The sequence below is a fragment of the Cyrtonyx montezumae genome, unplaced genomic scaffold (assembly GCF_038088225.1).
Source record: "Cyrtonyx montezumae isolate F1298 unplaced genomic scaffold, pur_monq_1.0 scaffold_17, whole genome shotgun sequence".
In the NCBI taxonomy this organism is placed as follows: domain Eukaryota; kingdom Metazoa; phylum Chordata; class Aves; order Galliformes; family Odontophoridae; genus Cyrtonyx; species Cyrtonyx montezumae.
The window spans coordinates 15041354-15057363 of NW_027071903.1; the positions used below are offsets into that span (position 1 = coordinate 15041354).

The 16010-nt window shown below is 42.5% G+C and overlaps 1 protein-coding gene and 1 non-coding gene across 2 annotated transcripts in view; both read right to left on the minus strand.

The window, feature by feature from the left end:
• CNOT1 (CCR4-NOT transcription complex subunit 1) overlaps nucleotides 1–16010 on the minus strand; it is a 50143-nt gene that overhangs the window by 6925 nt on the left and 27208 nt on the right. Inside the window, exons 22-39 of the mRNA XM_065733422.1 lie at nucleotides 15290–15368; nucleotides 13907–14137; nucleotides 13071–13211; nucleotides 12113–12292; nucleotides 11123–11239; nucleotides 10718–10828; nucleotides 10020–10097; nucleotides 9524–9701; nucleotides 8905–9035; nucleotides 8083–8379; nucleotides 5801–5941; nucleotides 5601–5705; nucleotides 4935–5054; nucleotides 4601–4792; nucleotides 3150–3292; nucleotides 2457–2565; nucleotides 2187–2356; nucleotides 1232–1463 (exon numbers count right to left, since the gene is read on the minus strand). Of these exons, the coding sequence (XP_065589494.1) occupies nucleotides 1232–1463; nucleotides 2187–2356; nucleotides 2457–2565; nucleotides 3150–3292; nucleotides 4601–4792; nucleotides 4935–5054; nucleotides 5601–5705; nucleotides 5801–5941; nucleotides 8083–8379; nucleotides 8905–9035; nucleotides 9524–9701; nucleotides 10020–10097; nucleotides 10718–10828; nucleotides 11123–11239; nucleotides 12113–12292; nucleotides 13071–13211; nucleotides 13907–14137; nucleotides 15290–15368 (2755 nt within the window). The remainder of the gene's footprint in view (nucleotides 1–1231; nucleotides 1464–2186; nucleotides 2357–2456; nucleotides 2566–3149; nucleotides 3293–4600; nucleotides 4793–4934; nucleotides 5055–5600; nucleotides 5706–5800; nucleotides 5942–8082; nucleotides 8380–8904; nucleotides 9036–9523; nucleotides 9702–10019; nucleotides 10098–10717; nucleotides 10829–11122; nucleotides 11240–12112; nucleotides 12293–13070; nucleotides 13212–13906; nucleotides 14138–15289; nucleotides 15369–16010) is intronic.
• Nucleotides 11642–11777, minus strand: LOC136047309 (small nucleolar RNA SNORA46). Its single transcript, XR_010622078.1, has one exon. It is a non-coding gene; the product is annotated as a small nucleolar RNA SNORA46 (small nucleolar RNA).

Sequence of the window (16010 nt, forward strand, 5' to 3'; positions counted from 1 at the left end):
CACAAAAATGAAATTGTAAGAATAGCATAATCACAGATTCAGAACTTCAGGATTTCTGGAGACGTATTTTCTTTACTAAAAGGGAATTCATATCTCCCTTCACAGATGCTCCTTCTTGCCCCAACAGCTAATACAAAGGGAGCTTCATCTCTCCAAGTACCCAGATTAAGGTAATTTAAACCAAAACTTTGTTTAATGCATTTATTACAAAACACCTCTTTTAAAACAACATCTGATGCCTGAAAGGAAAAAAATTATGTATAAGTACTCTAGTTTCATGTATTTAGATTGCTATTTTGTGTCTGATCAAATACTTAACAAGAGGTAAGCAAGCAAGTGTGCTCAAACAGTGAAGTATGGCAGAAGTGCACAGCATATTAGAAGTACACTGTAGTGTAATACAGTATATAAGTATACTATTTTCCTATATTTTTGTATTTTTAATGTATTATTTTATATATTTAATCTATTTCTGTATATTCTACGTATTCTATATACTCATATTGTCATCTCTGTGATGTTAGCACTAAACTTTAAAAAGAACCTAATACAAACAGAACAAATCAGGGGCTTCCTTGCAGCTGCACTAAAGCAGCAATTAGCAATAGTTTTAGGATAATGACCACAGGTACACAGGGACTTGCAGCCCTACATATCTGTTTACTCAGTCACATCTGGATGGCAGATGCACAGCTCATCCCATCTGTCAGGATGCCCCAGAGTGAAGTGCTGGAGGGGTTGGTTATTTAGATTTAGTTTCCACTTTAGCTAATGAAGTTTCAAGTTCCTCCTCCCTAACGATTACAGTTAAAAAAGATTTCCTTGTTCACATGGTCTGAAACAATTCAGCTGCATCTCTCCAAGTAATATATTCTGTGGACCATCAAGAGCTTTTACTGCTTCTTACGAGGAGAAACATTAGTCAAGCTTCAGAGTACCTGAGCACTACTGCCAACTGCTACTTCACTTGAATTTCTTATCCCATTGGACTCGCATCAAAACCCTGGGCCGGAATGGACAGCTTAGTGCTAGAGTATCTACATCAGCCAAAGGGCAAAATGCCAAAGACCTCTACAAAACTTCAAAGGAAGGCAGAACTTTGACAGTCAACTGTCACACACCTACAAGTTTCAAAGAAGATGCCTAACATTGGTTATAAGTGTTTTAAAATGGAGGGCATCACACCCTACTTATGTCAAATAAAAAGCACCTTTCTTTCCAAAAGCTCTACCTGTCCAACAAACGCAGAGAATGCTTTGGTACTGTCACGGCCTGCTGCAGCCGAATGGTAGAGGTTCACCCACTCCCTCAGCAGGTATTCTGCCTTCTCCCTCAGACCTGGTGGATCATCATACTCAGAGGCTTGGGAAATTCCAGAATGCATCATGAAATTGGGACCTCCGTGAGCACGGTCAATCATTGCTTCGTAGTTTGATCGGACCACTTCCATCAGCTGGGGTAATCTAACACAACAGAACAGAGCAAGAGCTGGGTTAGAGTTCTTTCTCCTAATCCCAAGAAGGTATGTGAACTGGAAGCTCCACAAAATATAGTTAAAAGAAAGCCAATTCCACATACATATAAACTTTTTATCTTCTTCACTGGCAGTGCTAAGTCCTGAAAGCAGATATATTTATGAGGAAAAGCAAAAAGCACTGACATCATGCAAGCTCCAAAGATACACTTCAACCCATGCAGCAGTGTACTGCAGGGAAGCACCACCAGCACTATCAACAGCTTTAATTTGAGGGACTTGGGAAGCCCTAACAGGCTGACTCTGACATGCTGAAGAGCTTGACTGAAGCACTGGAGTTAGTATAATTTCATTACTATCTTGTGATTAATACATTAACACAGAGTTAAAAATGGAAGGGTGACAACACCACCTACATTTGAGAAAGTAGGAATTCAAGGGGGGTGTCTCACAGTGCCATGGTACTCAGGAGTACAGTGCAAACTTTTGCTGCACAAGCGTTCCATCTGAAGTCATGCTGCAACTGTCTCTCTTCTGATGAAATCAGAGCAGTTACATAAAAATAAAACCATTTTAAACCAACGTAGGACTGCAGCCAAAGAGGAAGTCTAAAGCTCTGTGATTTACTGGTACTAAGACACTATCTATATAACATTTGAAGTCATAAACGAGCACAACAGAGGTAACATATTGCATGGTATTTCAGGCTCACCCTTCTGGGGCATTCCCTCTGGAATGAGCATTAATCCTCATGAGTGTCTCAATTGTGTGGAACAGATCTGCCTCTGTTACATGGGCGACACTTCTCTCATCCACCAGAAGGATCTTCACCAACTGCATGGCAAATGCCACAGCCATATAGTTCAAGCCGTTCTCCATTGACTGCCAAAATTAAAAAGCCATGAGGATCATGAAGTTCAACCATTCACCTTATGGCTGATCATGATCCCCCCACCCCCAAAAACAAGCAGGTTCTCTTTACCTGTGCCAGGTGAAGATCGTACTGCTGCATGTTAACCAGATGATTGCGGATGAGCAGCTCCACAGCTTCCACGTTGTACTTGTACTCATCTCTACATTCAATCAGGCACCTAAAGGAATTTCATTTCTTTTCACAAGCGTACTTAAACTACACAGTTTAAGTGAAGCAGATCAAGTCTAACATTTGAGAGCCTCTGCGATCCACTTCAATCCTTTACTTGCCCCAGAGGTCTCTTCTGGAGCATTCTGTGAAGCAATGTTTCAGGCCAGGAACATTCCTCAAGCATTTGTTGCTCTGCAATACTGGCCACAACAGCCCCACCAAGAGCTTCAGTTTATTCAGCACGAGAAGCCCCTCTTCTAAGGGCAAAGTGGCATAGCCACGTAGCTGAAGCACAAGTGTATCAAGCATACACCATGTCACATCATTTGTGACAGCACGTGGAGATTGTCTCTACAAACTGGGAAAAAGCACAGCATCTCTAATGTTTCAAACCATGACAGATTTCTATCACATTCTAGGATGAATCTGTATTAACAGAAGCTCTAGTTACATTTAACATTAAAAAGACTAGATTTTTGGTGTCCAGACTGAGGCAAATGAAAGCATTAACAAGCTAGCAATTCTGAATAACACAGCAACTCCCAAAAGATGAGAAGGGCTACATCACAGCCCTGCAGTGTCACAACTGACCTAGTAATTTGCTTGTTACACCATGGAGATCCATACGCACGGCCGTCCTGCAGAGCCTTCAGCACCAGCAGGTGACACTCGCGGTAGCGAAGCAGGAGGTCAGCATCTGCCCCACTGGTGGCATCCAGTAAGCCCTCTACAGCCTAGAATAGATGTAACCTGTTAGCAGAGGAAAAACCAAGTCCTCTTCCAAATCTTACATAAGCCAGACCAGTTTACTGCTCAAGGGATTCAGCAGTGATGCAAATAACTAGTTCAGTCATGGTCAGTTGCTGCTGCACAAGTCAAAGCTTCCTCAGAATCACTTCTTATAACAGCTCATGGGAAGCTACACAAAGGAAAAATGTGCAGAGCCTGACAGAGAACACCTTTCAGATTCTTCAGACAAACAGCTGCTGCACCCTGATGCACCTGTAGTAATCTGTGTGAAATGGAAGTTACAACACAGGCACTAGATCATGTCACAGAGTTCACTGCATCGCTCCCCACCTAGCATAGCTCAGCAGGTCTGGCTGTGATGAGGTTAATTCTCTTCACAGCAGCCCATATGGTGCTATGCTTAAGATCTGCTGTTGAAACAGAGCTGACAATATCAGTGCAGCTGCTGAACAGTCTGTATGATGCATTAAGGTTTTACTCTCTCCCATTCTGCCTCCCCCACAGTGAGAAGGCTGGTAGTGCACAACAGAGTGCACAGCTGGCACAAAGCGACCACAAGAATATTCCATGCTGCATGACATCATGCTCTGTGCTAAAAGATTAGGAAAACGATGATTAGGGGAAGGCAGTCAGTGATGTTTGTCTTCCCAAGCAGCTGTCATGCTTGCTGAGTCTGATTTCCAGGAAGCAGCCCACCATCTGCCTACTGATGGGATATCGTTTTGTTTTAGTTTTTTCATTTTTGCTTTGTTTGTGCACACAGCTTTTGCTTCCCCTATTAAGTTGTCATCATCTCAATGAACAAGTCATTTTGCCTTCCTTCTATCTTCTCCTTAGCCTGCGGGAGAGGGGATTGAATGAGCAGATGACATATTTATCAGCTGCTACTGAATATGAAGCGAATCTGTGCTGCTATAAATCCACTACAAACCCCAGTGCTACCCACTTACAAAGGCAGTTCAGATGTCTTACTAGACTCCAAATTGCCTTCAAATCAGTGGCTGCTCGCAGCTGCAATAGCTCTCTACTGTGGACAAAGCTCCCCTGAATCTCAAGATGCTGAAACCCACTTCTTTCTGCAGAATGAACCATACCTAGTGAACAGAGTTCACTTCTTATCTCTTAACTCTTCCAGTGCTATTGATTGAATTTCCAAAGACAGCACTTGTTCAGTATCATTCACCAAGCAAGCTCCACACGATGCACAAAGATACAAAGCCACCACAAGGCAACCAACAAGTCTAGTGAGCAATAAACCCGAGCCTTGTTGGGACAGAATCATCAACACTCACCTTCTGCAGCAGCCCAAGGGCAGCAATGGCATCACGGGAGTTGCGAGCGACCACCACAGCCTCCAGGAGGCTGCGTAATGCTTGAACTTGGGGATTCATGGCCAGAGTATGGGGAATGGATTGCAGGTGCTGCTCCAGTTCTGTCATGCATTTGTCGTAGATCTGCGCTACATCATCGGTGGCCCAAGCTTGCTGCTTAAGAGAAAGTGGGAATCAGTGAGTTTTCAATAAGGATCACATCTGTGAAACTCATAGCGCCCAGAACAGTCTACTCTGCTTCTCTGCAGTGTTCATCAGAAGGGCTACAGTACTTAAGACAGTTAGAAATCTCTACCTTCATAGGTTGAGCCAAGAATCCTGTAGGCTGAGTTAAGTCATTGGTAGGCAAGAAGCCGGGGACGTTGCGTGCAAACTCTTCGTAAACAGCCAGCTGCTTTGGGTCCACACCTCCAACCTTCACAATAAAGAAGGAAACGTGTTAACATCTCTGCTAAGCACCATGGCAGCAAGGAATGCAGGCAGTTTGGGTGAGAGGTAGCTGCTCACTCACTTTTGTGAACAGAGTGACTTAATAGTGAGCAGTAAGATTCTGCTGCTGTGTGCTGAGGCCATAGCCCTCCTGCCAGACCTCCTAACAGGATTTTGCTATATCATGGCAACCTATCCCCAGAAACACAAAGAACTGAATACCTGCCCTATGATTCTCAGAGGCACAGGAGAATGCCTTTTAAAGGGATGAATGGGAAACGACACAACGGACTTTTCTTCAAGTGAAAGGTAGAACAGAGGAGAACAAGAGAAAGAACATAACCTCCTCAAGCAAATGAAGAAAATGGTATGAATACATTCTGAAACAACATATTAATGTGCTTCCATTATCAATCAAGCTAACAGCAGCTTCAGTGTCAGACATGACTAACAACAAGTAGAACTGCTTATCGCTCTTCATTATCAGAAAAGAAAGCAAAGCATCAGAAAATAGCTCACTTAATATCCTCACCTTTAACCTGATCTGCTCTGGCATCCGTTCAGCTTGGTAAGTTAACACAACAGGATCACAGTACCGACGACCCTCTTGTCTAGCATGTTTTCTGAGCTCAAATTCCTGATGAAGAGAGCGAAAAACATTGCATTTTAGATGCTGAATCTGGATGAATATGAGAACATAAACCTTTGAAAAGGCAGCAGTCCTATACTCACAGTTGCCAGCCTCTTGTCCATTTCAGGGCCTGCTTTTTCCACAGCTGTCTTCTGGATAAAGCAGCATGCCAGCTCACAGTTATCCTGTGCTAGCTGGGCAGCTGCCTGCTCCATCATGTCCCTCTGTTGTGGGGAGGCTGCCTATTGAAAACCAGGACAATCGGTGAAGGCATTTTCCTTGAATATAGCCAGTCCTAACATGTGCACTGCTGCACATACTGAACACCAGCAATAAAGGAACCTTCTTAGGAATGTGCTGTCTTTGCATGGAATACACAGTAATAAATTTTTTTTTTGCACAGCTTTGAATAAAACAAGCAAGAAGACAGTAAAGACTTTCAACAAGGAACAGAACAGCAGGAGGTTCTCCTCCTTTCACCCCAGCTTATCTCTAGTGCACAACTGAACTCACTACAGATGCTAATGAAGGAAAAGAAACCCCTCTGTTATGGCTTGAGGGCTCTTCTACCACCTAGGTTGCTGGTCAGAAATAAGTGGCTCGCTCAATGCAAAGCAGAGGTCCTAAGCATTTCTCCAGTGGGTTCTTCTCGTACAGTTTTGTTTTTCCTTCCCTTGAGAGTCTACGTTAAGAGAAAACTGAACAGGTGGACCCATGTGCCAGGGTGTAAAGCAGCCAGTTCCACTGGAATACACAAATAAATGCAAACAGTCCAATCTCCTGTCCTCTCCAAGATCTACCCCTACTTCACTATCCCCTGGAAATTATACTGCTTCTTTCAGACAAAAGAAATTCGAGCCTTGTTAACCCATTTCATATAGTAAGCCAGATGTGAATTTTTAAACACCTTGTGCAGCACCTTCTCCTGCAGCACAACATCCTGAGCAACTATGCCAGCAAAAAACTTCCCTGGATTAAATCAGACATATATCAATACATTAATAACACTTTGCAGATACAGAATACATTAGCACTAAGTCTTCCATAAAGCAGGAATTACTTTTCCCTACACGTGCAGGAACCTGGGAGATATGCACAGCTGTAACACCACTGGTGTGCATTCACCCTGCCTCACCTCTGCTGTTTCATGCTACCCAAGAGAAAACAAGTATTCCTCCAGTTGCTTCCCCGTCTGAACTGTGGTCACATCCAATGAGTCACACCAAAAGTACGTGTCCCTCTTCACAGAGGTCTTGTTTCTTTGCTTTTTTTTTTTTTAAACTACCTTGACACATAAGCTCTGAGGAATAATAAGCAAAAGGTGCTAACAGTAATCATGGGCTATGTTCCCACGTTAAAGCAGAACTGTTTACTCCCATCCTTAACTTGTATTTAAGATTGACTGCACAGGACTCATACGTTTCTGCAACACCATCTGTAGGTCCAGACTTGTTCCTGAAGAGAAAGCAAGCAGCTTCTGATCCAGGCAATCAGGTTACTTGAAGCTCTGAATAGAGGGCCAGCAGGGCTTGAGGCACGTATATTACATCACAAATCATTCAGCTCATACCTGGCATGGGAGCCTTACTGTACTCCTTTCAGACCTTTACAATCTGCCCTCTTGAGCAGAGAGCAATTGCATTGCGAAAGGGTCTTCACAGAGCCACTCCCTACCAGATGGGGCAACAGCAACACACCCTTAAGAGGTAGGCAGCCCTTCAACTCTGCTATTCTTCCAGGGAATAATAAATGTCTCATTCTTTCCAAGGTCTGTGCCTGCTGCAACACCAATGGCAAGCACAGCAAGTCTCCTGGGTAGCAGCTGCTGTTCTGGCTAGCAGTTCATGAACTGTGTTCCTTTTAGCCAAGAGGGAAAAACTAGGGATTTGCTCAAACTTTGCTTGTTAGAAAAAAAGACTTTAGACTATCCTCTAAAGCATCCAGCAAGTAGAAAAGCTGTTCAGAACAGTTTTAACTAGTTATCTGCTAACAGCAGAACTGAATGAAATCCGTCCAAACCTTACATGCATACTGTGATAATCCATCACCAGAAAATCCCAGAATAAATTCAATCCTCTCCACCCTTGCTTATCAACCTGAAAAGCCACAGAAGGATAAGGACTCCAAAGCTTCCATAATGTGATCAAACTTGATACCACACAGGAGCAAACAGCTCAGGCAGCTCAAGTGCAGCACAGCCACGACCTCCTTTTACAGGCTTAAGACCACAAGATGTGAGCTGTTATTTCAGCACAGTTCATCTCCATGCTGGATAAGCTGCGCAATATTGATCAAGTTTACTGTGTAGAGAACAGAGTTGCTAATGCTGGATATCCACAGCCCCGTAAAGTTGGAGACAAGTTTCTGATGATGCAACTCTTACCCTCAGCGCAGTAGCAAAACTGTTCTTCAAGTTGGTAGCTATGCTCATAAGCAAAGGTTCCCTGCAGGTAATCATGGCCATCCCAGCAGTCAGGTTCCTCATCATATGGTGTGCAGCCACACGCATTCGTGACTCCTCTGAATCCAGGGCAAAGTCCTTCCTGACTATCTGCTCACATGTAGTCATGGCAATCTTAATGGACCTATCGACCACAGGATGGACGAGCTCCTGCACCGCTCGCTCTATAGCCTGCCGCACACACTGCTTCAGCTGGGGGTGGGCCTGAAACAGTGGGATCTGGAGGAGCATTAGGAAAATAACATTAGTATTCTGGCTTACTGTATATATTCCATCTACACTAGGCATTCACATTTTCCAAACATCTTTAAGTACGCCACCACAGCTTGCATACCTCACGCAACAACATCTATTCAATCATTCTGAAACAGATATACATGCCAGGTTTTCTCCCACCATTGCAGCTGAGCACAGAGCAAAGACTAAATGAAAAGCTAAGTCACTGACTAGTTAAGCGGAGCAAGGAAGCCCTGGCAACTGTTCCAGCTGACAATTATTGCCCAAATTAACATAGATATTAACATACTACTGTGTAAGATCATTTGAGAGCCAGTTAGCTAATGTAATCACTAGTAACTTCCCAGATTCCCTCCCCCGGTTATTTGATAGCACTCACCCTCCCTGTTACTTCTCAGAAGTGACTCTAAGAAACAGCTTCAAATTCTACAATGCCAAACCCACCAGCTGAGACCTGTGACAATGCCAGTGACAGGAACACTTTTAGCAAACTGAATCAGCACTTACTGTTGGATTTAAAGTAATATGCGGAGCCAACCCTCCTAATGAATAGACATTGATGTCGTGGTAACTGTACTGGGGCTGTGGAGGAACTGTGGCTGTACAAGTGGTGCTGGTAGCTGGAGTTGTAGAAGCAGCTGTAAGAATAGAAAAATGTTGATTTTGAACCATTATGGAAGAGCAAGTGATCACAGTGGAAGCACTCACCTCATTTAAACCACTAAGTGATGAAGTTTTGATCATAAAGACTCCTACACATGCCTAGCAGTTTGCCCACCTTCACACAGCAGAGTACCAAGCTAACTTCAATCCATTTAGGTGCAGTTGTTTGTTATAGCAGGGCCTGAACGCCACACAACCTCATTAATCTATCTCCCAGCTCCATTCCCTTCTAAAGAGCAGTTACACACGGCACATACAGAATAAGTCCTCAGGATGGCTTCCATTCCTCTCCCATCTACTAATTCTGTGTGTCCTTTTTTATTACAGAATTATTCCAGTGATTCTAAGCTTTCAGTAATGTTACAGCAGTGTAGATGGCTTCAAATTCTTCTCTGCAGAAGCATAGCCTGCCTTAATAAACTTTGTACAGCATGAATTTGAGTTTGACCTGAAGCGTACTTACTGGTGGTTGTGATGGGTGGCAGCTCTTCTGGCTGTTTCACATCTTTCTTTGGAGCAGACAGTTGCTCATCCAGATTTTTCAGACGATCCTTATCTTTCAGCAGACTGCCAGGCTTCAGCTCATTGATGTCCAGTGCAAGATTCTTGCAGAGCACTTCGATCTCAAACTTCAGATTCAACTGCACAACAATTCTAGTTTAGGTTACGCCACAAGGAAAAAACCCAAAGTGTTTATTGGCTGCTTAAATCCCAAGCTTCCTGTTCTAAATCATGTTTGGTTTTTTTCCCTTTTAGAGACACAAATTAGCACATGAGGGTTAGACAAACATCTTGCACATTAACCTCAAGATTCATCCAAGGGCTCACTACATTAGCAATGCCCAATTCTTCATGAAATAAAGCAAGAAGTGAAATTTGGTCCTTCACAACATCCTTCTTGAGTGGTATGTCAAGAAAACCTCAAGCTCCATAGTTATATAGCGAAGGAAAAAGCTTACTTTTAGATCATGTTCTTGATGCAGCTCAGCTAAAACATTCATAATGGCCATTGTCCATGGATTTGGAGGCCTGAAGACCTACAAGAGAAAACAGAGCAGCATTACACAACGTCCCTGAATGGCTTAGTTAGTAGTCTTAGTTTTTGAAACTGAACCATTAAGTGCACATACAGACACAGGAAAGCGAAGGTTGCACAGTTGCAGGCAGAGCTGCTTTTAGCACTGAGAGGAACTAGATGAACAAGCACACTGAATTGGAAACACAACGACTAGGTCCTTCTGAGAGATCTGCTGTTCAGCCAAGCAGAACTAAAAAGAGCTCATCAGAGACAAAAGAGGCATGTTGAAGGGTGGAAGGAAATAAGTCCACCCAAATAAGAAACAGATTCTAGAATCCCTTCAACGGCATTCTTTCATTTCTCAACAGAGGTCTGTGTCTGGGGATGCTAAAGTACAGTTCAGCCAATACAGTCTGTTTAGGCTGAAAAAACCCCAAAACAACTACCACCCAAAGAACCACACAAGACATGTACTCTCCCTCAAAATGGAACTTACTTTAAGTCCCAATATCCCTTCTCAACCCACTGCCCCTGAAATTAACCCGATTTAATGAGAAGCACAACTTAATTTCTTCAGTACTTATACTGACTTAAGCTTATTACCACTCAAGCAATAACTCCCAGCATAAAGTCACTTACCACACTCCTGACACTGGATTCTAAGACTTTGGCAACAAACGGTACTACATAAAGCAATTCCTGCTGCCCCTTAACATATGCTTCCAGGAGTAGTGACTTCACATCCAGATCCTGAAAAACACCATCAGCAGTTAAAAAGGGTAAGGGGGCAGAGAGAACTACCAAGGACAGTGAAGAAACTCCATGTACCTGTTATTTTCTTATAAGACACAAGTTGAGTCAAAACAGTCCTTGGATTTTAGGCTGCTAAGGAGCAGTCTTCCATTTGAACAAAAATTCACAGATAGACATTTTGACATAAGATTACCTCCTTCAAGTTGGTGATATCATTTCCCAAACAGCTTATGCTCCTGCATAATAACACAGTAGTTTGCATCAAGTAAGTCTATGAAGACAGAAGCTTACCGTGTGCAAGATGGGCTTATTTTTAGCCAGCGTAATCATTCCCAGCCAGTGACCAAGGTTCTTTAACAAGGAACGGTCGGAGAAGTTGGCTGCAGCCTTATCTGATGTCAGTAGCACCTAATGAAAAAAGTAACTCAAGCAACAACTAGAAGATAATCAGACTCAACACCAAATCTAACAGCTGCTCTGACCCAAGCCAAAGCTTTAGAACGCTAAGTTCTGAGCTCCAGTCCCATTACAGAGACATTCCAGAGCAACCTTTACCTCAAGGTAGCACCCCACCACTAGTCCACCTTGTAATGACTCCAAAACTCCTCTACATGAAGAGGATCAGAAAAGATTATGCCTTTCCAGAACTTCCCAGTTAATTATAAGGCTGCTACAACTACTCAGCAAGAAGTAACTTGTGAAGGCAAATTTTTTTTAAAAACATTTCATTGCAGACCTGGGGGCTTCTACTGGGAAATGATTTCAATCTTATTTCAAGACCTGAATCCTGCTCCAGCATTCTACTATTAGCTCTGTCCCTTAGCTTCAGAGCAGCATCAGCCAAACAGAAGGCCAACTATGCTCTAAAGCACTAGGAGATTCTTTTGCACTACAGCGTAACCCACAGTGGCCAGGAAAATCCACCAACAGGTTTAAAAATAGTGCTTACTTGACAAACTCGATTCATTCACTCATCTCACCTGGGCTATTTCTTCTCCCACCTCTTCACATATTTTAGCCCTCTAATGATTTCCAGTTGTTGCACCCCTGTTTTCTATAGCTCCCTCTCTTTATTCTTTGACCAAAACAGCAAAGCATGATTCTCATCCTGACGCTCCCCCACACAGAATAACTAGACCACAAGGATATTTTCCCTGCTGTAATTTACAGGCCTCAGATACTCAATTTCTGAGTATCAGCAGCATAGGAAGCAAGTGGCCTGAGAACAGCATACCTCTAAACTTTGAAATCTAACCGAGTTTTAGAACTTGTGCTACTCACCTTGATATTTCTATAAGTTTCATTCAGAACCATTTTATTAAATTCTGGATTCTTAAGAGTGTCAAGGAAGTTTGAATATAAGCTGTGAAAATTTGGCTCTATACTGACTCTCTTCATCACGAGATACTGCGATACCCAAGGCATGAACTCCTCTTTCACTGTTTCCTTCAGCTCTTCAACCTGTCTCCATTGCAGAGAAAAAGCACACCATAGAAAAGTACATGAGACAACAACCACAAAACTCAACTGCTTTCAGCACTATGGGTGATTTTGTACATTTTGTTTTCAAATGGCTCTGAAAAACATGGATTCCTCTGTCCAACCAGTAAGGATTCAAGCAGAAAACGAGTGAGGCACAGTATTTTACCTCTCCTCTGCTTCTCAGCTTTCTAACAGGTAACTTCAAAACACCCAGGACTATCAGCATCTCCTGGCAGACCAGTCCACCCATAAGACACATCACAGGTGGCAGCAGTACTACAGATTTCTACTAGCTCAAAGACTAACATGAACTTCAGATAGAAATACAAGAGCCTAGCAGCTGAACCACGTAGTATCAAATAGAACCCAGCTCATTTATGGGAATGTCTGTACAAGTCTCTGAAAATCATCCATACATATTTGAAATAGTATTTTACAGTCCCTACAAGTGACCAAAACATCACAAAGTACAATTATTCTACGTACCTACTACAGGGCTATAGTGGAATAAAGCAACTTGTAGGAAAAAGCAAGGTTAAAGATAGCTATCTTTTAATTTCTCACCACTCCCTGAAAAGGCATCTCTCTGAAGGTTCAAGCAGCAAGTGATGGAAACCACTACTTCCTTCAGGTATGTTTTTCCCTCCCCACTTTTTATCTCACAAGTTAACATTGTTTGTAGAAACACCATCACCACTTTACAACTCAATTTTAGAAACAGTTAAGAATCATTTTACTGGTGTTCTTTTCTACTTGCCTTCTGTGTCATGTTTGACTGTGACAGATTATTGAAGATGAAAGCAATTTTTTCCTGGATGTTCTCTGGAGGTTCCACAATTCTCTCAGTTTGATCTGTTGCTACTAACAGCGTATCAATGTTGGTGGTATTAATGGAAGGCTAGAGGGAGACCAAGAAGTTAAGATTAGATAACATACCTAAGGGTAACAAGCACATAAAGTTCTGCTTCATTCTGTCAAGCCAAAAATAATTGAGCTTTATCACACCTTTTGCTTCTGGTACACTTTCAGCAGCGCTCAAGTGAAGTGATTTCACACTACAAGCAGTGGTCAATACCCATCAAAAGAATGCTGCTGTACAGAAATCAACCCCTCATGTTTGCATTCATATGTCCATTAACTAACAGCTGATATACAGCATTGGCCTGGAGAAAGTGAAAGTGCAGCAGAGAGCACCCCTTGGTACAACAGTAAGTCTCCAAAAGCACCTCACTACTAAACTAGGAGAGAGCTGCACAGCTTCATCTGAGTCAAAGCACTCACTCTAACAGAATAAGTCAGTGAAAAGTGATCCATACCCCTGCAGCTGAAGGTCTGAATTTAAGGGCTTTAGCTCCTGCTGCAAGATATAGTTTGATAATCATAACTCAAGTTCAGAATTAGACAATATGAACACCTAATTCTAATCATCTTAGCATTTAAAACTTAAAAAAAAAAAACCCAAAAAACCCCTTGCTGAAACAATAGGATTACAGCTTAAAAACTGGCAGCACAGAAATTTAACAGGCCTCTATCCCCACGTTCTCAGTCTGTATGGGCAACTTAACTCCTTTACTGGGGTCACAGGAAGCTTACCGGCACATCTTTCTTGAAGCTGACTCCAGTTGGTCGAGTGATCGTGATGGTTTTTGCGACAGTGGTGGTGGTTGAGGTGGTTACTATAGTGCTGACCTGGCCAGCAAGAGGAGCTTTTGCTGGAACTTGGGCCTGGGCCTGAGCCTGGGCAAGTGCAATACTTCCAGGGGTGGTGATTGAACCCTGCATTTTCACAGGAGGATCTCTAGACTGCTGTCCGTACTCTATGTACTAGAACAGGGTAAACAAGCACATACAGAAATTCACATGAAGTAATGTGACTGGGGAACGATTCTTAGCACAGCAACACCAACATTTGTTGACAATTTTTAATACTTAATGTTAAAGCCATTAAGGGAATCTGCACAATACAATCAAACCTCCTATAATGCATGCAGCTCATCATCACTTATCTCCCTCCTCTCCAGAGGAGAACCACCAGCTCTACCTCTAACCTCAACAAATGGATATTGAGCATCAACAGCTTCAACATCTGTAAGACATTTTGCAGAATCAGAAATTCCCATACCTCCAGGGCAAGGCTAGCAGACCAAAAGAGGGGGACTAAAATACTTGCTACAAAGCTGGGAAGAAGCCTTCCCCCCAAGGACTCCCGCAGCCAAATAAAAATGGTAAAATCTGAAGTTCACAATGAATAAGCAAAAACCACAGTTTAAGTGTTCAGCTTTACATTTTTTAAAACCTAAGTAATATCACAATAGAAGATAAATTTCTCATTTTAATATGCTTACCCAGACATCAGTAACACCAGAGGATACTCGGTCATTTAAGGCACAGAGACTGAAACGTGTCAGTGCAATTAAGGCTGTGATTGGACTTCACAGCATTGGGTAGATGAATTCTCAGTGCTAGAGCTGAACATTTCCCCTTAGTCAGAGTATGTTCTCAAGCTGTCACTGGGATCAACTTGAGTCGATCAGTTCTTGAGACAGACACCTTACGATCAGCACTGCTTCACTACAGGGTATTTCTCCTACTCCAATCAAACCTTCAGGAAAGGTTCACCTTTCTCTGGACTACCTTAGCAAGCCTGAGCATTATACTCTATAAATACAGCTGAAAATCCTCTGTTTCCCCAGGGAAATCCCAAGTCCTTAAAGGAAGAAATGTGATTCCTTGGAAGCACTTAAAAACCTTCGTGCATGGCCATGTGCCCTGACTGATCACGCAGGTATATTCCACTGTGAGCAACCCAAACAGATTACCAGTCACCTACATCCACAAGTTCTGCAAAGCATTAAAGAAAGTGCACAACCAGGGAATCAAACACTATGAGACAACTCAGGTCACATTCCCCAATAGAAGACAGCAAGCTGCTCAAAAGACTTTAAAAAACCACAGGAAGCTGGTGAGCACACTCACCTCCTGCAGGTGATGAGGGAACTGTATAAAGTGACTAATAGAAGCCAAGTGCTGACAATACTGGGGATAGTCCTTCAATCTGTCAAAAAAAACAAAAACACATTAGTCAGAAGCATAAGCCCAGATCAAAAACAGTATTACAGAGCAATATAAATATAACACTGGTACGTCATCCACATACTACATCAGAATGACTTCTGGCTTGCTCACAGCAGCTGTGCTGTAAACAAAGCATTTTCTACAAAGCAGTTGTTGTAGGGAAAGCTATTCTAAATGAATTCATTTAAGAGCAGAACACAAGGTTAATTCACAGCAACCCAGCTTATCGGACATATCTATACTTCTGACTGAATACACAATCACATTTATATTCGGTGTTAACAATAAGATTATTGGATAAGTGATTTCCAGACAGGCTCATCATTTTAAACAGCAAATCAGAGTGTCCCTAACATTGAGAACTCCACTGTAATTTTCTTCCTAATCTTGCACAACGTTAAAGGAGAATATTTTGAGCAACAGATGATTCAGACGCCACACAGGATATTCAAATTCAAACTGAAGTCCTAGAGCTTAGTTTCCTGGCCAGGCTTTTATTACTGAGTGGTGCAAACAGCACTCTAATAGAGTGCACCTGTTAATAATAATTACATTTACTCCATTTCTAAGAAGCTGACAACTTCAATCAACTCAATGCTTCCCTGAATTATTTTAACACACA